General features: G+C 42.3%; 1 protein-coding gene across 2 annotated transcripts in view; it reads left to right on the forward strand.

Moving 5' to 3' along the window:
• Positions 1–18,165, forward strand: part of ptprub (protein tyrosine phosphatase receptor type Ub) — a 140,837-nt gene extending 122,672 nt beyond the window's left edge. For both annotated transcript variants that reach the window (XM_071901602.2, XM_078286963.1), the window contains 11 exons: positions 196–232; positions 1,162–1,259; positions 2,980–3,096; positions 4,157–4,311; positions 5,195–5,330; positions 6,219–6,368; positions 8,630–8,944; positions 11,532–11,657; positions 13,649–13,806; positions 14,991–15,126; positions 15,270–18,165. In XM_071901602.2, the coding sequence (XP_071757703.1) occupies positions 196–232; positions 1,162–1,259; positions 2,980–3,096; positions 4,157–4,311; positions 5,195–5,330; positions 6,219–6,368; positions 8,630–8,944; positions 11,532–11,657; positions 13,649–13,806; positions 14,991–15,126; positions 15,270–15,332 (1,491 nt within the window). In that variant the 3' untranslated portion in view covers positions 15,333–18,165. The remainder of the gene's footprint in view (positions 1–195; positions 233–1,161; positions 1,260–2,979; positions 3,097–4,156; positions 4,312–5,194; positions 5,331–6,218; positions 6,369–8,629; positions 8,945–11,531; positions 11,658–13,648; positions 13,807–14,990; positions 15,127–15,269) is intronic.
• The last annotated feature ends 4,317 nt before the right edge of the window (positions 18,166–22,482 follow it).

Genomic DNA, 22,482 nt, shown 5'->3' on the forward strand with positions numbered 1-22,482 from the left:
ACACATGGTCCGGACTGTACAGTAGGTCAGCTAACATTATACAAGAGACGAGGTAGTTGTAGAGAGGGGGTCAGTAGGAGAGGAGAATGCAGAAAAGATTGGAGGAAAGGGTGGGATAGAGAGACACACTCCCTTACAGCTGTGCCTGAGGCGCAGATGGCTTACTCAGCATGTCATCCCTCTTCTGTTTTTCAGGGCTACCATCGATCCAACCACTTCATCGCCACTCAGGGTGAGTATCCCGGCAAGGCTATAGTCTTTGTGTGTGTGTGTGTGTGTGTGTGTGTGTGTGTGTGTGTGTGTGTGTGCTTCCTGGATGGTGAATACCTTTTCTTTTGCCAGCGTGTAATAAATTGAAGATGATCCACCCAATGAACCTACTCATGCAGAGTCCCATGCCAAAAGCATCTCTGTGGCAAATCTAAAGGTGACCACCAAGCCGTGAAGGCTGTGTGATTGATGTCATTGAATTAATCATGAGAAGAGATGAATAATTAAACATATTAATTATAGCCTCTCACTCTTTGTGACATGTGGAGCGATATGTTCATTGTGGGAAAAGGGACCCTAAGTTCACCCTCTGTCGCTCAGATACAAAGCCACTTTTGATGGACAGACAGTGTGTGTGTGTGTGTGTGTGTTTAAAATTGCCCTCCACTGTGTCTAAACCCTAAGGGGTCTCAGTTCCCAGGGAGCTCCCATCACAAAGTCATCCAAGGTCTGCTCATCTGCTTATCTTTCCCCAACACCTACTCCTGCTCCCCCCCCCCCCCGCAAGAAAGAGAGACACTGAGCTTGCGAGAAGGGAAAAAGACATCAGCAGTGTTTTTGCCTTTCTGAGCATTGCTTTCCTACGTGATCCCCGTTTTAACGCCGTAAATGTCTCCTCCTCAGATGAAAATGAGTGACTGATGGTCCTCTGGGTTTTCATCGTCAGCTACTGCTGTTGTTTTGTCACCCGTCGCCCCTTCTTCTGCCTGGAATTCCCAATAACTTCATTGACGGCACAATCTTGAGAGATCAGTACCCTGCCATCTGAGGAAGGACACTTAGGTCACAATAATACGGGGTATCAAAACAACAAGAACTCCCTTATTGAGAGGGCAGGCTTTGATGCTGCTGTCTTTGTCTCTGCCTGCTCTTTCTTCCCTCTCCTACTAGGACCCAAGCAGGAGACGCTGTATGATTTCTGGAGGATGGTGTGGCAGGAGAACTGTTTCAGCATCGTCATGATCACTAAGCTGGTGGAGGTTGGCAGGGTAAGTGATGTGCTTCTCCCCTCCTAGCACCGTTCTATTCATAACCTCTCGCTGTTTATAAACGTCCCATATTCACCATAAGGGAACATCTGACATCTATATCAAACGCTGTCATAATGTTTGGTGAGAACGGATCTCGGGGGACCTCGCTGTGCATGTAAGCTGTAACCTGGAAACTGTTCGCTTTGGTCATGATATCCTGCGTTTATGTGAAACCCACAAATCACGAGTTTCTGCGCACTGGAGACTCCACTGTTCTCTTTCTGTACATTATCCTTTAGGTCAGTGATTCTCAACTTTTTTCAAATCAAGGACCCTTAATTTAGTCCACATTAGAGCCATGGACCCCCATTTGATGAGATTTTGTCTCTTGGACCCAAATCTGAGAATATTTTTATTGTTAGATATGATTTTGTCCAGAATTCCGTGACTATCTGCATTGTAGGTAGAGAGATAACAGTGAAACTATGATCAAAACAGTCATTCTTAATGAAATAATGGTGAAGTTTAACAATTCACCAATTTGCTGGGGACCCCCTGGAACCCCCTCAAGGACCCCTGCCACTGCTTTAGGTGACACTTAAGCATCATGAGACATTGAAATCATATTACAACCATGTTATAAGTCTATATGCACTATTCTTTCATTGTAATTTCATCCTAGAACACATGCATTATAATGCATCATGAGCTGCTTTGTGCCTTATCAGTGTGTTATGACCGCATTATGAAAATGTGATTAGCTATATACTGCATAAGTAATAGGATTTTACATCATCTTCTGATTATAATGTCACATTTTGTTAACAATGTACTTGTGATGCATAAAAATGTCTTATGAGCAGCATTTCAAGTAAAGGGTCACCATCCTCACACACTGTATGACCACACAGGTATAATGGCTATAGTTATGTTATTTTCCAACTCACATAAATGCCTGTAGTGTTTTGAGTGTCCCATAATTTCCTTTCTAGGCAAGAGAAACATATTACCTCAGTGGATGGTTAAAATGACACCATTTTTCTAGCGCTATCCCTACATCCAATTTGGTTCTCCGTCCTAACAGTTCTCGGAACAATCAACAAATGAGGACTAGGCTGTGCGGCTGAATCCAAATAGCACCTTCACTAAATAAAACAATCACCTACTTTGTGCCTGAGGTTGGTGGAAAAGATTGCCGCAGTCCTGTTCAATATGCTTTCCACCATTATGTGATTATTGTTCTTTTCTTTTCTTTTCCCTCTGAAATGAAATATGTGCAGGAGAACAGGTCGTTTTTGTTCTTCCCCGGCATTTCTGTGTTACATTTCATACAGTCATGTCTGTGTTCTTAATTAAACCAGCGATTCAAGTATGTCAAACTATTTTCATTAGAATCACTTAATTTTGAATTTGAACGACGGGTTAAGATTTCCTCTGTATCACTGTGAACACACTAGACGCTTTTTATTAGAATATATTATTCCCTGTCCCCTCTGAATTTGATGTCTAACTTTCTGGTCTAATGGAAAAGATTTTCAAGCCCAAGAAATCCCAAATTGGCCAAAGCAAGAAGCAAATCATTGAGGATACTGTTTGTTAGGGTGACAGGATAGGATGAGCTAATTTAACAGCATTATATTAAGGAGAACATTTCTTAAGTAGCATCTTTTATTGGCAGTGTATTTTAAAGCAATTTCAACACATGGTTTTAATACATTTTATTGCTTTTTCTAAACAGGTGAAATGCTGTAAATACTGGCCTGACGACAGCGAGATGTACGGCGACATCAAGATCACTCTGCTGAAGACAGAGACTCTGGCTGAATACACAGTTCGCACCTTTGCCTTGGAGAGGGTACGTTTTTTAGGTTTCATTTAAGACATTGTTTAACTCCCTTAATATGATTCCCAAAACACTGTTAGGGAACCCTGTCATAATATTCTCAGTTTACAATGTCCATCTCACTCCTCTTAGGGATTGATAGCAGATGTTGATGATGCTGTGCTACTTATTGCGTCTCCTTTTGTTTCTGTTTCTGTTCTGTGGATCACTGATGTAAATGAAAATGAGCCCTATTTTTCTGTTACCTAGTAGAATAAGAATAAAATTAGAAATGGTATATTAATAGAATGTTTAAGAACTTGACAGGACTTAACTGCTGATGGGCATGGAGGCCACATGTAAATACGCTTGCATTCAGAGGAATTAACACCAGTAGCTATCTAAACGCCCCCACCCTCTCTTCAACATAGCTATTACAGTGTTTTGCTCCTGGTGGCCTCCTCCCTGTCAATCTCCCAAGGGGTTTCTCATCGGAACGGCTCAGAGCGACGCTGAAGTGACAGTGGCACAAACACGGCATTATCATCTCACTGTCACAGCCACTCTCCATGGGCACACGCTGCTGCTTATTCAAATCGGCAAGAATTTGGGAGCCGGTGACAGCTTGTTTTCACAGCTCCTTCCCTTCTTTTTTTGGATTTCTGTCTTCAACAAATCTTTGCTTTGCGTCGCTTTACTTTGTCATCTCTGTTCAGAGGAAGAAATTGCTGTGCGTCTGCAGCAGTCTCCCAGTAGAGGAGAGGAGAAACCTCCCAGCCATCCCCGAGCTCAGAGAGCCACAGTAATTCCTTTCTCTGTGTCTGTCACACCGCAGCTGCTGCTAGCATGTGATGCCCAGAGGCCTTACTGTCCTACAAGACCTAACACCCCACGTACATAATGTCCTTGTTGTCCTCACACTGAACCCTAAAATCTATCACACCTCTCACCGAGGGGGAATATCTCTGAGTGGACGGGAGCGCAGTCTGTGATGGGATTAAGACACTGTAGGCTACCATCGATCGGCCGCACGCCACATTAACGCAGCCTTTCACATGTGTAATGCGTATCATCTTGTCTGGTTTGTTGACAGAGAGGCTACTCAGCCAAGCACGAGGTGCGTCAGTTCCACTTCACGTCCTGGCCGGAGCACGGCGTGCCCTTCCACGCCACGGGTCTGCTGGCCTTCATACGCAGAGTCAAAGCCTCTACGCCTCCTGATGCTGGGCCTGTGGTCGTCCACTGCAGGTGAGGGGGCAGGACATAGATAGAAAGATAGATATATAGATAGAAAGATAGGTAGATAGGTAGGTAGGTAGGTAGATAGATAGATAGATAGATAGATAGATAGATAAATAGATAGACTGTAGATTTATAGATAGAAAAGAGATGTATCCTTAACCTGTATCTACAGTCCAGATACAAGTCCAACTGATGAATATTAATCAATAAGTAGTTTTGTTTCCCTTGGTATTGTAATACTACTTGGTAATGTGATGCTTCACCTGATGAAGCATGTACACTACCAGTCAAAAGTTTGGACACACCTGATTGAATGTGCTATGTTTTTCATTACCTTAAAGCCATTTTGATCTACAGGCTTATGCTTAAATGCTTGAAATTTGTTTCTTAGACAAATATAAATAGTGAAGTTGATGCCCATGTATGAATTTCTTTCCAAAGCCTTTGACTTTCCATCAAGGCAAAGGGCGGCTACTTCAAAGAATCTAAAATATAAGATAGTTTTGATTTGTTTAACACTTTTTTGGTCACTGCACGGTATTTCATAGTTTTGATGTCTTAACTATTATTCTAAAATGTGGAAAATAGTCAAAATAGAGCAAAATGTGGTGTGTCCAATCTTTTGACAGGTAGTGTATTTGTAAACCCTCCTGCAGTTATTCCTCTACCTTCTGGTACAATTACAGTACACAATATATATATATTTTTTTAACAAAGCTGAAATTGTTTACCCATGTAGTCTCATTTAAATCTTGTGGTGCTAATTACTTGTAGTATTCCTGAGCAGACAAAAAGAATTTCTCAAAATTTTTGACACTATTTTGACTAACCTGTGCTGCGTCAAGACGGTAAGCACAATTCTTCCTGAAATATGTCTTCTGTGTGGCAGTGTGGGGGCGGGCCGCACCGGCTGCTACATTGTGCTGGATGTCATGTTGGACATGGCCGAGTGTGAAGGCGTGGTGGATATCTACAACTGTGTCAAAACCCTCTGCTCCCGACGCATCAACATGATCCAGACAGAGGTCAGGGCAGCTGGACAACCAGTTCACACAGGAATATACTGAATCTACATAACACACACTTTTGAATATCATTCAGGCCTATTCAACATTAGTTGAATAGGCACCGCAGCATGTCCAGCATTCTGATGATATAAAACTGTTCGACTCAAATTAGCAGCCAAATTGTTCCTCCTCGTACTCAGGAGGCTATAGAGAAAAATAGCACTAGTCATAACATGATAACCTAGACTCATTCCACTGGAAAAGTTCTGAAGAATTGGGCCTTCAAACATTTGTTTTTCCCTCATGTTGTTTGGGAATTCAGAGAGCGAGGGGAATGTATTATCATGCTCCCCCTCTGGGACTTGTGTAAAGGTCAATGCAATAGTTTCAGAGATAAGACGCACATTGTGTCTCAATGTGCTGCGTAGGCACGTGCTGTTCTTTAGATGTGGAGATAATTTGCATATTCATTCCTTATTATGTAAATCCAATATTGACTTAGCTGTTTATTACATTTGTAGTTATTTGCAGGGGTGCTCTAATTAACTGCACACCGCAAGTGTTTGTTTATTTAGAATTATTTATTCATTCTCCAACAGCTTTGATTCACTATGAACATTATAGCGCATGTTTAATTCACAACAAGGCAGGTTATGAAAATTCTCTGCCATTCTTCACCTTGCCTGTTTATTTATTGACATGTACATATGTTTTTACCCTGCCTCTGCCCTCCTCTGTCGCTGTCTATTTAGTTGTTTGTCCATCTATGTACCATACGTACACTGTAAACTGTTAACCCTAACACCCTCTACATGCACGCGCCCACACACACACATACACACACACACACACACACACACACAGTTTTTTCTCTGTCTCATTTTTGTTTCCATCTCCTCCCTTCAGGAGCAGTACATCTTTATCCATGATGCCATTTTGGAGGCCTGTCTGTGTGGAGAGACAGCCATCTTGGTTAATGAGTTTGCCCTCACTTACAAAGAGATGCTGCGAGTGGACTCCCAGAGTAATTCCTCCCAGCTCCGAGAAGAGTTCCAGGTCAGTCACGTGCTGAACAGCATGACCTTGATCCATTTTGAAATAATGGTTTATTCCTTTGACCATGCACTGAAATACACAGCTAAAACCTGAACCTCAAAACATGAAACATGCAAGTATAACAACACAATATTCTAAATTTCCCTACACCGTCTAATTGGCGCTTATAATGCAATACATTGAATCTATTAACAAGAAACTCCCCTCAATTGCCTGAGCAGTTATACTACTACTACTACTACTACTACTAATAATAATGATATATGACAATAATATAATATTATATGATAACAATAATAATCTTTATATACAGTAGCAGTTTTCAAGCACTTTACAACAGAATAAAAAAACAGATCAAATCAAGAGCAAAAGCCCTTAAAGCAAGATAAGAAATCTAAAAGCAAGGCAAGAAACACATTTGTGAACCATAAAATGTCAATAAAAGACCATTACATAATAGAAGTCTATGGAAGTGAATTTTAAGAAGTGATTTTAAAGATGATACAGATTCAGCCCGATCACCTCTTGTTTTTAATCTGGACTGTAACAGCCAATAGGGATCAGACTGCAACCTGGCTCATATGGGGTTAAAAGGTCTGTGTAATAGCTTGGTGCCAGACCCATCTGTGTCTTAAAAGTGATCAGTAAAATCTTAAAATCAATTCTGCAACTAACAGGTAACCAATGTAAAGGTGCTGAAATATGGGTGATGTGATCTTCTCTTTTTCTTCCAGCAGGAATCCTAGCCACTGCATTTCATTTAAGTTGGAGACAAGAGAGGGACTTTTGACTGAGGCAGGAATACAGAGTTAATGAATTCAGCTAATTAATTGGCACCACTGGATGTTGATATTTGAATGTTGATGCTTTGCACTCTGTGATGGGTGATGAAATCACACCCGGAGGCCATCATATTCATGCACTTGGTCCATTGTGTACAATTTGGAGAATATTATCCTTGCATCTCCACATATTTCGTTCTGCATGCCTTTTCAGTTAAAAACAGTCTGCTTGGTAGTCTGAGGGTTAGATAAACAACAGAGATTGATTACATCCGCTCTCTGCTGGAAAAATACTTAGTGGTACAGGCATTTCAAAGTCAACAGAGAATGCAGAGAGAAATAGGCTGAAAATTGGATGCATGTGTAAGTGTGTGTGTGTGTGTGTGTGTGTGCGTGTGTGTGTGTGTGTGTGTGTGTGCATGCATGTGTATGTATCCATGCGAGGGTGTGTGTGTGTGTGTGATGATGTTAGTTTCCTTTCACTTTTGATAGTGCGTGATTGTCATTGAAATCCCCCGCATGGTTTACGGGAATGCGGTCTCAGAACATTTTATTAGATGTTGATTAGGAGAGAAGAGAGCCAGCTGTGTTCCCACATGCTTTACCTGCCTCATCCACCTCCATCCGCAGCTCTGTCTGCTCAACCAGCAGCCGCATTGATTCAGGGTTTAGCATTTCAAAGTAATACTGGAATGGGCTCACGCCTCTCCTTTAATTCTATACTACGTTTTATCCTTATACACTCCATAAGAATTATGATGGATTCATTACCTGATGATTTATTGCTTAGGCTCGGGGAACGGTGGGCGGCGCGACACTCTGATTACAAACTGTTAGTTCTTCATGAAGGAAGATGTCACGTGCCTCGCTTTGATCTTGTAAACTTATCCATCTGACATTGCTCCTGAAAGCCTCTCCGCTGCCCAATATGAGCTCTCTCTTTGCCTTCTACTGTATCATCCTGCAGAGAGACCATACAGCCAACCGGTAGCACTGAGATCAGCAAGTCACAGATCTATTATTGATGCTGTGTATTAATGATCCAAATATGTTTTCATGTTGTCTAATCTAATTACGGCTGAACGAAGAGAGTGTTCATCAAAGAAAATTGGTGCGCAATATTTCCTTTGGAGTTTTTTTTTTTTTTTTTCATCTTCAGAAACTTCATTACATTCCGCTTTATTATGAAGCTGGCCTAATTTAACTTTTGTTCTTTTAAATCACTTTGTCAAAGTGATGTTCAGAGTATTCAAGATTCTTTCAATTAGCATTATTGGATTCTTGGCATTCTCTGTGTCCCTGTCCTCCCTCCTTCTGTCTCATTCACTTCTTTTTTTCCTTCCTGCTCCTCCTCCCCAACAACTTGGGTTTTTCCTACCTCGCCGCTCCTCTCTCCTTCCGTCTTTTAAACGCTGCCTGCAATTTTATTTCATCCTGTCCTCACTCTCGCCCTCACCTCTTTAACATCTCCATTTGCAGACGCTAAACTCTGTGACCCCCCACCTTGATGTGGAAGAGTGCAGCATTGCTCTGTTGCCCAGGAACCGGGAGAAGAACCGCAGCATGGATGTGCTGCCGCCTGACCGTGCCCTGGCCTTCCTGGTTACCACAGAAGGGGAGAGCAACAACTACATCAATGCCGCGCTCACCGACAGCTTCCACCGGCCGGCCGCTTTCATTGTGACCCCTCACCCTCTCCCGGGCACCACCGCCGACTTCTGGAGGCTGGTTTTCGACTACGGCTGCACAGCAGTAGTCATGCTCAACCAACTCAACCAGTCAAACTCTGCCTGGGTAAGGTCAAAGTTCTCTATACTGTTATATTGACATTGATTTGTTGATGGTAGGGAAAAAGAGATGTAGCAGTGAGTTTGCGCTCGCTCGCACAGGGGCACCTATTTGTAGTACAAGTTTATTTCTTTCGGTCTTGGGGCTATCTGAACTTTATTTGAGTCTTCTCCTGCCATGCCCTGCCTTCGCTTCTGTATCTTACTGTGCTTGGGATTAGTTCCTTCATGCCATATTGTGGGGCTTTGATCTCTGACCACATTGATCTCAAGGCATCCCTAGATAACACCCGCCCCAGTTTTCTCCTCCCCTCCCCAAGTTACATCTCTAGAGAATAAGCTTGCATTACCCTCCAGCCACATCTCAGCGTTCTTTTTGTTGGCATCCCACTTTTTCTCATGAGCATATCTCCGTCTCTGTACTGCAGTATCCCTGTTCTATTTAAACACGTAAGGATCATCCCATATTTGGATTTCTGCCTAGTTTATTACACCTATAATACGTATGTGGATAACTCATGAACCACACAAATCATGTGGAAAACTTGATACTGCTAGATTCCAAAGACCTTGGAGATAATGGCTTTTACAGAGTCTGGGTTTTGGCTTTTAGACACTGTGGCCCCTAAATGCATGCTTTAGAAGCTTAGCGAAGTCGAAATTTAAACATAAATCATGTGAAATTTATATTACATTGTATGGCAGCCCTGGAAATGCGTGTGCTCACTCTAAATTATGTATCTAAAGTTTTTGTCCAAGGTCTAGCTCGGATGGTTGTACAATCATTCATAGTCTCCTCTAGACCTTTCAGTGTTTCTTGAAAAATGCTCTTCTTCTTGTGGAAAAAAAATTGATGTGGAAATCCATACTCTCTGTTTTGAAATCTGCGCTTGCCATTTAACAATCTATACTCTCGGTTTTAAAAATCGTCCACACAGTTTAGCAATCCATGCCCTCAGACAAATATTTAGTATTGATTAAACACAAAAAACATACCAGAAAACTTACTATCTTATAAAAGTCTATTTTAACTTATAGCAGTAGCACCATTGCCCCTCAAAGACTGTAGAAAAATTCCATTATCTAGTCTTCCAAGTTGTCTGTAAAGATGACTTTGGTGTTTGAGTCTTTGTGAACGTATGGCAGGCACAGGGCTTTTTTTTTTGCTGAGTTAACACTGTAATGGAGCTCCCATTCTACAGCAGGAACAATTGTGCCACTGTTACAGGTTAAAATGGATTACAAGATAGTGCAATCCATGTCCAATTTTCATGCTTATGAATCCTGGTATGTTTTTTTGTTTAGTTTAATCTTCCACTGTTATTTTGTAGTCTTAAATGTACCTGTCTATAAGGTTTACTTTCATTTCTTACATTTCATTGGGAACTACAATGCACCATTGGCAATTGTTTTTGCCTCTATTTTACAGAGCTTCTCTCCATATTTAATATAATGATTTCACAAACTATTTTGATTTTTTTGTTGAACTGCACACCCAAATACTGAAATATTCTTTTTTTTTCTAAGTGAAAAATTTTGATCTTTTTTTTTGGTTATCTACCTTCTGTTATTATCCTGTCTGTATCAGCTCGTACATCAATGTCCGTTGCTGCAGGAAAAGTACTTTGAGGTTAGGGACTGCTAAGCCGTGCTGACGGTTTTCAAATCTGAGAGTACCATATTTTAAACAGCAATTCATTGCTACCTGGGATAAAATATGAGTGTATCCTGAAAAAGTGATTAGTCAGGATCAGTAAATTATCTCCATGACCTTTAAAGTCCATGACAGGCTTAGTTAACATGGAGTAACATGGATAAATTACCCTTATCCTGAATCAGTGTGTAGGAGTTACTCAATATACTCAGACATTCTGTGTTTCTGTGTGCACAATGTTTTGTAACTTGGTCAAGCAAAAATAATAAAGAAATTGTAGGTCCCCATATTCAAACCCACTTTTCATCCACTCCCCTTCATCATATTATTTTTTTTTCCATCTTGTTTCTTCTAGTGCAATATAGTGCTTTTGGGTCTAGCCAGAAAATTGAGTTATCACCATTTAAAGTCGTTCATTGCGAGATCTTGTTATGAACTCTGTTACAGAGTTCATGCATGGCACTGGAGTGCTCGGTCTCTCTCTTGTTGCACTGTCTCAAGGCACATTACGTCTCTCCCTGCCCTCAGTAACACCACTGTGGCGCTGTTACAACCCTTGTTCTTTGTAGAAAATAGACACTTCCCCTATCACTGCTGTTGTCTATGTTTATTTTGTTCTTGCATGTCTGTATGTCTCTTCCCTTCCCTCTATCTTGTATACACACAACACACGCGCTTACTTTCCCACTCGCTTAATTTCATCATCAGATCTACTTAAACTGCTCTCATCTTTGATAATCCTGGATTTTTAGCGGAATGTGTGGGAAATTGTTGTGTGTGGATCAAGTTGAACAAATTATCTTTTTTCAAGTCGCCTATTGCAATTTTGTGACCGTAATTACAGAAGTAGACATTGGTTCAACTACTGTATGTGCCACATTTCATCGCTGCTCCAATGATCCCCCCTCTCTCTTTGACCTTCTCTCTCCTCTACCTGTAGCCATGCGTCCAGTACTGGCCGGAGCCGGGCTTACAGCAGTACGGGCCCATGGAAGTGGAGTTTCTGTCCATGTCAGCAGATGAGGATGTCATCACTCGTCTGTTTCGGGTCAAGAACGTCACAAGAGTGAGTCATTATGGTCCAAAATAGCCTGTACAGGACATGTCGCTCCATCCAGTGGTATTTCACTAGATAATTTTAACATGATTGGGAATACAGTAGCTGTGTTCCTCACTGGTAATTCAAATGTGACAATTTACCTACACTTATACAGTATATAATGTATGTATATGTATGTAAGGGCAGTGTTTTCAAACCTCATTATCTGAAGACTGCAAGTTGGAGTGTTTACTTTAGTGTACTTTCATAGTTAACGACTGTATAGGGTTTTGCAATTTAAATGATGAATCACATTCTCACTTAAAATGATGTGAATTGTCCTTACAACTGCAAGTATGTGGGCTTGTCAAAGGCTGAAGGCTTCACTTGATATCATACTTCTCACACAATGTGCCACAGTGCCTCTGTCTATTATTGTCTGTCTATATTGCTTTCTTATGCACTTCTTCGGTACTTCTCTAGTGTATACCTCATTGGTAGAAGTTGTCAAATAAATACACTCTAAAGCCTGAAGGTTTGTACAGAGCACATTGGCAGATCATTAAATAATGAATTCATAGCCCATATTATATGTAGTAGTGATATACTGTATATTATAAGAACTCCCATACTATGGAAAACATGCAAGAGAAGCACATTGACATGCATGTAATAAAGGTCAGTCTCCCCTTTTCATTTTCTTGTCATTACCTAGATAGGCGTCTTCCCTCTCTTATGTGTCTGTTTGCATACTAAAGAGGGGACTTTTATTATAATGCATACCATATTTTCAGTTGTGGGATATTCTTTCAGGCTGCAAAAGAACAATCTCTTCCTTTTGATTTGTTCATAAACCATATTGCATATTTAAATGAATGAATATCTGACATGTAGAGAATTAGGCACAACTCGTACAATAGACTGCATGAAAAAGCCAAATGAAGCCGCTGACAGCTCTGTCATAGTACAGGGAGCAGAGGGGATGTCAGTGTGTTTTTTTCTCAATGGAAAAACGACTTTGTCTCCAAGCGTGTGCATGTGTATGAGGCAGTCATTTTGACTTCATTGTGCACAAACATGCACTTCATTGTGCTGATTGTCTCTGTATTTGCAGATACGATTTCACATGCTTTGGGAATTTGCATAAGCACATGCATGCATTCTGCGTAGGATCACTGTCAAGCAATTGCTGTAGAAATCTGTATGCAAGGCTCTTCCCTGCTGCCAGCATAAGCAGTGCGACAGGCAGTGCCCAGAACTTCCTCTCTTGATTGGCATGCTCACCTCCTCTGTGAGCTGCCCTTGTCACTCCCCTCTCTACCTATGCCACCTTTCTTCTACTCATTGGACTGCACTGTCAAGGAGAAGGCACCTTACACAGCTTGGGAGGAATCAATTCACAGAAAAACAATATAGATCTCTTTCTCTCTCTCTCTCTCTTTCTCTCTCTCTCTCTCCCAGTGCATTAGCGCACATGTTTTCCTATATGTGGCAATGATATACAAGGGTAGGGAGTAAAAGTCAAAGGAAGTGCATTGTAAGCATATGTAGGTGCGGGTTATAAGAGCAGTACAAAAAAAGTACATTGTGTAAATCCCACCACCACTAAGGCAATTCCTCTATGCATCGTTGGTGTCTTTGCCAGCCCAATTTGCATGACTTACAGTTCTCCACTGCTCCTTAAGTATGAGGTGAGATTCTACAGGGCAAGGCTATGAACACAGAGGGACCTCTCTCACACACACAGCTCAGGTCCCGCTCACACCAGCAGACCCATAAATCTCAGAGTTGCACTGCTGACTGAGCACAGCTGAGACAGCCAGCACCCAGCCTGGGGAGCACTCAAGCACGGGTGTTAACTGGCACATGCAGAAATACTGAAACTCCTGCGCCCAGCAGAGACATACAGGCATGCAGACACATGAGAACAAATGCACACGCGCATGTACGTTCGCACACACACAAACACACATACAACTCACACTCCATGTGCTTTGTGTCTTGTGTTGCATCCTAAGCTCCAAGAGGGCCAGCTGGTGGTGTGTCAGTTTCAGTTCCTGCGCTGGTCAGCATATCGCGACGTGCCTGATTCCAAGAAGGCCTTCCTCAACCTGCTGGCTCAAGTGCACAAGTGGCAAAGGGAGTGTGGAGAAGGACGCACCGTCGTCCACTGCCTGTGAGTAATCTGTCTGCAACACACATCATAAAGATTAATAGACAAGGAGACAAGACAACAGTACACTTGATCTCTCTCTCTCTCAGTGAATTACCCTTGTTGAAGATTGACATTTACAACCCCATTTGACATTTAAAGCCAAAGGGTTATTCAAAGAAGGCGGTTTCACAAAGATGTCTGTTGAATCATGGTCAAAGCTGTTAACTAGTAGGTTTATTTACTATTACTGACTCTGTGGTGCCGGGCAAAGTATCGTGATGTGGTATTGTGTAATATTTTGTAATGTAGTGTAGCGCAGCGTGGCGTAATGTGGCGTGGTGTAGTGCAGCGTGGTGTTGTGTGGCGTGCTGTAACTCTTCTGTTGTCATAAGCCCCCAGAGCGCACGCCCGCTGATGAATATGAATAGGCCGTCCAGCTCATTGCCAACCATCCCACGTTCACCCCCACCGCCCCCATCCAAAAGCACATCACTCAGCGCTGTCACACAGTGTTACCCACGACAACCAGGAAAGAGATTATGGAGATGAAATCAATTATGGCTTAATACAGAATGCGTTGGTTCTCGCGACAGTAAATCCTAGACTGCCAAAGCACTGACGACGATTGATTACCTTAATATTACTTGTATTGGCTGCGGAGGCTTCAATGCCCACCTCCCCTGGGTTTGCTTCAAGAGAGCGGAAGTGGATTGTCCTCCAGTGGTTTATTGATATTGCCTTTCATTTACGATGACCAGGACGATATTTCTGGGGGAAATGCCACACCATGTGGCTATTTCTCAATTTTCCCTTCCATACAGTAATTCTCATATGGCTATTTCTGTATCAAGATATTTTGTATACATATGAACTGTATCAAATGTCAGTTTTTTTGTGAGGAAGTAGGAACATTAAAAGAGGGATATCAGATTACACATATTCTGCACTGTTCATGCTGTACTGTTTCATCCCAGTACCCACTGAAACACATTAAGAGGCTACCTCCCACTACAAAGGGAGCTATATTTAAATGCGTACATTGTTTAATCGATACAGTACATTACTGTGCATACATTATGATTTCAGATATACTGTAACCTATGAAAGGCTCTGGATTGTATCAGGCTTTGGTCCAAAACTAGACTCTGTCACGAACAAATCTTTTAACTAAGTATAAGACGCTTTTCTTCATAACACCTACACAGGAATGGTGGTGGCCGCAGTGGGACCTTCTGTGCCTGCACCATTCTGCTTGAGATGATCCAGTACCAGAACATGGTGGACATCTTCTACGCTGTCAAGACGCTACGCAACTCCAAACCCAACATGGTGGAGTCTCTGGTAAGAGGATTGGTGAACCCCATAGAATCACAATCACAGAGTTTTTATACTGTAAACAATGTGAATTGAAATGCCATGAATATTTATGTAGGTGTTCCTATGATTTCTGCTTTCCAATCTATGCATATTGTATTTTTCCTCAGGACCAGTATCGATTTTGCTATGACCTTATCTTGGAGTACTTGGACTGCTTTGAAGGGAGATAGCAACATGTTTACCATAGCTGATGTATCCCGTGCGCTGGTGATTCTGTTTGGGGCCACTCATTGACCGTCAACTTTAATGTTTGGACCTGTGGACTTTGGGTTTGGAAGGACAGCAATGGAAGAAGAGGAAAAAAAAACACATGGTCAAGGTTCTCACTTTTAACCTTTAATGTACAGCTGTGATTTCCTCCTTGTTGGTGATGTTTATCTCTTTTGATATTTTTTGTGCTTTTTTCGGTCCTCTTTGCCTCTGGACTAAAGCTCTTTTGTGCTAACGGTTTCTGTAGCAGCGAAACAGTATTCTGAGCTACAATGGACCTGTCCGTTCTGAAGAAGGGTCACCTTGGCTGTGTTTCATTGTTTCATTCAAACAGAAAGGGGCTGGATGGATGAATTTCCAGAGCTACAACAGCATTAACTATACATGGAAGCATTTTCCTCTCTCTAAGAGCTATAACAGCAGTTCACTGTGGTTGAGGCATGACTTATCTACCATACCATAAACTGCCTTATTCTCCCCTGGTAGGAGAGATTGATTCAGTTCATTGAACAAAGGTCAAAGGTCTTCATACTATACCACAAACAGCAAGGTTTCAAAAACATACCTACTATAGTAAGATAGACCAGCTCAGTCATCAACAGTATTGATGCAGAAAATGTACAGTAGTGCAATGTGTTGTATTTTGCCATAATGTTTGTGCTGGGTTACCATGTGTGCTATAGGTGGAAGTTTCCAGGGACCACAGCACTGGGCCTGGTGCCACCACGGGAGATTCCTGTCTCATTATTGTCACAGTGCCAATCCCACTGACTGACTTGAATCCTCTCTTCACTTTGTTCTACTGCTTCATCTTGATATATGCCTACAAACATATGTACTGCATCAGCTAATGTTCTTTGCTCCAAAGTGATTGTTTGTATTTTCTACTCGGTGGGGAAGGAAAGGAGCTGGAGAACTGTTAGAAATGTACTGACATGCCATAGCGGCGCTGTGTAAAACAATGTTCCATAATGCTGTGGTGAAGTGTCTAAACCAGTACTGTGTTACAGGTTTTAAGGTGCTTTTAATCTGTAACTCTCTTTACTGCTTTGTTGTCAAAAGTGAAGCCTCTCCATTTGGTTGTAAATTGTGGAAGCAAGCTAAGCCAGTTGAATTTTATAAAAACCCTTTCAGGTAGGGGGTTAATTTTGACAATTTTGACATGAACGTTAGATGTTGTTCCTAGTGGCATACAATAAATAAAATTTAGAAAAATAAAAAAATAAAAAAGGGGCATTAGCAGTGTGCAGAGGTAAAACAATGCTACTTTGTGTCACCACTCATTAATGGACTGTCTTTATTGAACACGTTGGTGTTTTCAGACTGGTGGTCATTTTTTATTTTGAAATGAAATTGGTCATAATTTGTAATGGGGGAGAAAGAGTAAGAAAAACGTTGCCCACAGACCCAGTGTTAGTGACTTGGCTGCACAAACAAAATACACAATCTTAAGAAGCCTGTTTTCCACATTCTGGCCAATGTCTGGAGACCTGGTGTGAGCCACCGAAACTGTTAATGTCTGAATCAATGGAAACAACTCATAGGCAGGTCGGCATGTGTGACACACTATAATGATCCGTGTCATCTTTGGATTGACCGTAAAAGGACCCTGACGTACTGACAAGAAGCAATCCTCTTTGTATTTTCTAAACGTTTTGTTTCAGAGCCAAGAAAATGTCTATTCCAGTCCCCAGTAGTACCCATCAAAATATATTGTATGCTGCCACATCTTCTGACGCTCCTTTAGCTGCAGATGTTCGGCAGTGTCTTAAGGTGGTAAAGGTGTCACTCCAGACAGATGTTGTGAGACAGCACCCCCCAACCCCCGACCCCCACCCCCCAAAACCTGGAAGAACCTGCCCTACTAAACGGGGAGAGAGACCTTGAAGCCCACAGAACCACGGATATGGCAGCTAGACGTACTCTGTCGCTGGTTTGCAGTTCACAATCTGGTCCAGGCGGGAGCACCAGGATGGAAGGAAACCTAACAGTATACCTATATCACCAGGGTCCCGCATTTTCACCGATAGTGCAGCTTGTTTTTTGGGAAGGATAAAGGATGAGGTAGCAACAGTATAGTCCGTATTCTCTCACAGAATCACTGGACTACAACTGGAAGTGCCTGGACACTTGTTTCTCGAGGGTGGAAGGAATGTGTATATATATAGATGTATATTTCTGTTATGTGAATACTATGTGAATAATATACTATATGTTTGCCCAGAGTAAAGACGTACAGTAAGTAACCACAAAGTAACCACAAAGCTGAATGTGCTGTAAATGACCATTTTGTGAGTTTATGCCAGAACTGTAACCACCAAGTATGAACGTCTCCCTGATTATTCACCCCGGCGCTCTCAGTAAAACAGGTCGCCTGACCGCCGCAGCATGTCTGAATCCATTGTCTGCTTTGCATTTCCTTCTGCTCCACGGACATTTCATTTAGTTCGTTTTGAAACACTCCGACCCGTATCATTTATTTCAACCGCTGTGTGTTTCAGCAGCCGAAACTGTGTGAGTGCATTGTACTTTTACCATTCCAAAGCTTTTATTATGACAGCTCTCGTGGCGGTGACTGCTGCGAGAGTGCCATTGTTTTCTCTTGAGTGTTTCTGTATGACGTTGAAACCAATGGAATGAGACTACTGTGTTTTTGACCATTGTATTTGTGGGGCAAGGTGTGTATTTAATGAGAGAGAGGGGGGTGGGGGGGGAGAGACGACAGATGTATTTCGGGTTGGGAAGGGGTTTTGTTCTGAAGAATAACAATGATCAACAATAAAAGAAAATGTGCTAGGGGAAAAAAAAAACGAGATGTAGTTGTGTTTTTGTTGTAAATTTGATCACCGAGAGGATGTTGTGGAAACGCCTTCACCGATCCCGCGCCATTCGGAGGTGCTGTGTATTCTGTTTCAATGCCTTGGTGTGTTTTCAGCACTCTTCATTGGTTGTTCCGTCTAAAATGCACACACAGCAAAAAAAAAATCTGTGGTTTTATGATTGGTTTGTCAGCAGTAGGGGAGAACTGACAGCTGGACATAGACTTCCTGTCTATAAGCTTCTGACCCTCCTGTGGTTTCTCATACGGATGTGGTCTGTTAGCAGCTCGCTTAGCCTTGAACCACATCGACCATTTGATCTGTCCCCTTTTTTAATCTCCTACCTTATTTCTTTCCTTTCCCCCTTTTCATCATACCTCTCCCCTCTTTCTCTGTGTCCTCCTCTCACCTCCTCCGACCTCAACTCCACTTCCATTACTTTCATTTATCTCTCTCTCTCTCTCTCTCTTTCTCTCTCTCTCTTTCTCTCTCACTCTCTCACTCTCTCATCCTTCTCCAACCCTCTTCCTCTGTCGTTTTGCCCAGAGTAAGGTGACTCCAGACCACAGACTTCCTCTCTCACCCACGGCTATGTTGAATAATGCAGCAGTCCTGCAAACTGATCCAGTGTTTAAGCAGAGAGACAAGCCAGATTAATTAGAGGACAAGCCCTCCCACTGTTGGGCTGAGGACTATCTGGGCCATACGGATTCGCATTAGATTGTTTGGAGAACCACAGCAAGAGATTGATTAGCCTTCAAAAACACGCCGTCAGATACAGTAAAGGAGTGTGTTTGTAAATGCAAGTGCTCTTCAGATGTTAAAGCCACCAAGATTTTCCATTCATCATTTCAGTGAGAAGGAGCAGGAATGCATTATATATTCAGCCTGACATAGATAAGAAACATTTTTTTTTTTAATCGAGGCAGATCATTTACAGTACCCTATTTAATGTCTGTGAGGTTTTCTCAATTTCCTTTTCGCCTGCAGAAGGCTATTATAGCATGAAATCCTTTCAGGCAGACTCCCATCGTCCTTTACTACTCATATTTGACCGGTAGTTTAAATTAGCAGGTAATTGGAATCTTATCATTTAATTCTGATGGTGTAATGGCTGTCCTCTGCTCGATAACTTATCATCTGGTTAAAATCCAACTGGGTTTTGTCTGTTCTCTCTGGGTTCCCTGTCTCAAATTCTTCCACTGACAGGCTCGATGGATGTGTCGGCCTTTCCACTCCCTGGTCTCCCTGGTGAGTCTCACACTAGATACACACTCGTGCTGTGTTTCTGTAAATGGCAGTGAGGTCCGACAGCTAGCAGTGTCAGCTGATGTGGTGAAGGAAGCTGCAAACTGCTCTAAAAGTGTGCTCACTTGTGGCAAAACAGCTCAGCTATGGAGACTGACACAGGGTGGGAAGCTCCTGGAGGTCGCAACAATGGCAGAATGCATGAAAGCATGCATCAAAAACGCACAGTGTGTGTTTGTTACTAGATGTTAAATGTTTGTTTTGCCATGCCAAATACTTTGCTAATAGATGCAGATAAAACACAATATTCTCTGGGGGAATATCGTCACAAACGTATCAGTGCAGCACACAATAGCTTCTGTGGATGACCTTGCCAAAATCTCAGACAATAAGCACAGGCAGACTAGAAGTTTCATTCCTTTTAACATAGCAGGAAAACAGTCAACCTGTGAGGCTCGAGCAAAGAGGAGAAAGTCCTGCAGTCGCTTCACTGTCACTCACACCCACATATTGCATGATTCCTTGGGAACAATAAAACACCTGCAAACAGAATGCTACTCTCTGAAGGGAAAAGCTGTTCCCCTGTCTGTCTTTTTTTTCCTACAGAAACACACATGGCACACACACCCCCACACACACACGTTTGTTATCTTGTCTTGCCATCCCAGTGGTATTCAACTTCAGCTGGATAGTGTAGCAGACAAGACAGGTGGCTGCAGCTTTGTGCTCAGCAGAGCGCGGACGGAGGAGAGCTGGCCAGATGGCTCTGTCCACCACGTTTTCTCGCTGGTTCCGTTGCCACAGTTGGTCTCACCGGAGGCCTTATCTCAGCAGTGCGCTCTCAGTGCGGTGGAAGTCATGGTTCACATGAACGAGGGAAAGAGAGGGGGCTCCTGATGGTTCCAGCCTAGCTCACCCAAGCAAACAGGAGGCCCAAGACAGATAACCAGATTCAGAGTGACTCAACCATCCCTTTCCTCTTTATCACACTCAGCCGTTACCGTCCCCAACCCCAGTAACTCGCTTCAATCACCAACCAGCTTTAAACTTAGGATGCTTTGACCTGTATCATGTTGTGGCCTTGAATTGAGTTAAAATAATAATCCACAACTTTTTCCACATAAATGTCTGTTTTGCTACTCTCTATTGACATTTGATACCATTCAATAGTGAGTCAGCTCACACACAGTTCATGAAAGCTTTTACATTTTCAGTTCTAAACACCTATGAGGGTGTTCCTCTTCCCGGGAAAAATCCTCTGCTGCACAAAAAGTGATGCGTTTTATGTTCATGGAAACAACAACAGTGGTTTGTTTGGAATAAATATAAGAGGGTAGAAGAAATATAAGAAGCTGCAGTCTATTATTATATTAGGCCAGTGCCTACATCGAGTGCAAAATACCAAAGAAATGACCGCTTATCACCAAGAAAGCAAGAATCTTATCATTACTTTAAATCAAATGGTAAAATTGTTGAATTAAACCAAACCAAGCTTACTAGGGGGTAAACAAAATGGTCACCATAAAGTAGCCACCATAACAAAAAGAGGGGACAGGGGAGCTGCGAAATCCTGTGAAAGCAAAGAATAAAGTTGCAGAACATGTTTTAATGCTGAAATACCTTGGTTCTATAACTGTCTCTGCAGCCCCTCTTGATAACAATACAATCTAAGGTGAAATGGAGGCTGAAGCATGTTATTTTGCTCCAAGGATAATCTCCTGTTGTTAGTACAGATATAGAGATGTTGAGCCTTGAGGGTGCTGGGAGAAGCTTGTAAATGATCTTATGTCAACATGAGCCATTTCTAGGTTGCGGCAATAAAGCATCTCCAAGCTGCCATAAATTTGAGAGATGGGCTTATCAAAAGGTCAGCCCTTTGAGGAACTGGCTTAGCAACTGGATTTATCCTTCGGTTTATTTAGAGCAGAAAAATGAGGCCACAAGCTATGAATAACATCAATCATAATTCATTGTGATCCTTGACAAACTTCAACACAAACAGAACTGTCTTTTTGACTTCCTTAAAGCTCATAAAAAAAGGCACTAAGGGCAATATTGTAGTCGACGGAGGGTATTATCTTCCTTCATTGCTTTTTAAATAATAAACTTGTCAAAACTATTGATGCACACAGCAGCTATATACATAGATCTCTGACTTAACCAGTGTCTATGGGAACAGGAAATATAAACTAAATTAAACTTTTCTTGTAAGCTGTGAGCACTTACGGCAATGTCAGAGACACTGGATAATAACCTGTCCACAGCGAACTGTGCATTGTGTTCAAATGTCTGCCTTTGTATTTGGCAAGCCTGATTACACAACGCTCCATCTAATGTCTCTAAACCCCCTATTGCAAAGGCAGGATTCTGGTTCAAATGACACATGGTATCCATTTTCAAAGCACTTTAATACGACGATGACTGTGTAATTGCTGTTGTAAAGACTCCGCTCTTTATTTCCTTTCATGATTGTTTTTCTGTTCTCACTCTCTCAGTCTCTGCGTTTCCGTTTGTCTTTCTGCTCTCCCTTCATCCAGCTCTCTCTCTCTCTCTTCCCTCCCATCTCTATCTCCCTCATTCTCTCCATCTCTATTCCCTTTTATCTTCCAGCGCTTGTTGAAATAGATGCAGTCGCGAGAGGACAGTTCTGCCACTGATAGTACTACATTAACCTCGGGGAGAACAACAGTCCTCCTCCACTTCCTCATCTCTCTTCCACACCAGACACCCCGGGGTGCAGGATGCTGTAACCCCTGTCTTCCCCTTTGCATCCCTGGAGCCCCGTGTCCTGCGATTCATGCGGGCCCCATCGCCGCAACCTATCTTCCCTCTGCCAGGGGTGAGTAATGCCAGGCTAGTTGCGGAAACTGTTTTTTGCATCCTCAATGAAAATGGGGCCCGCCGCACTGTCCTTCTTCACCAGAATACTCTTCACTCGTCTCTCCCACTCGCTGACTCATTCGCTCAACACCTTTTCCCTTTCACACCTATCTAGTGTCATTTTCAATTCCCTCATTTCATTCAGCACCTGTCCTCAGTCTGT

This window comes from Centroberyx gerrardi, chromosome 12, assembly GCF_048128805.1.
Source record: "Centroberyx gerrardi isolate f3 chromosome 12, fCenGer3.hap1.cur.20231027, whole genome shotgun sequence".
Lineage (NCBI taxonomy): Eukaryota > Metazoa > Chordata > Actinopteri > Beryciformes > Berycidae > Centroberyx > Centroberyx gerrardi.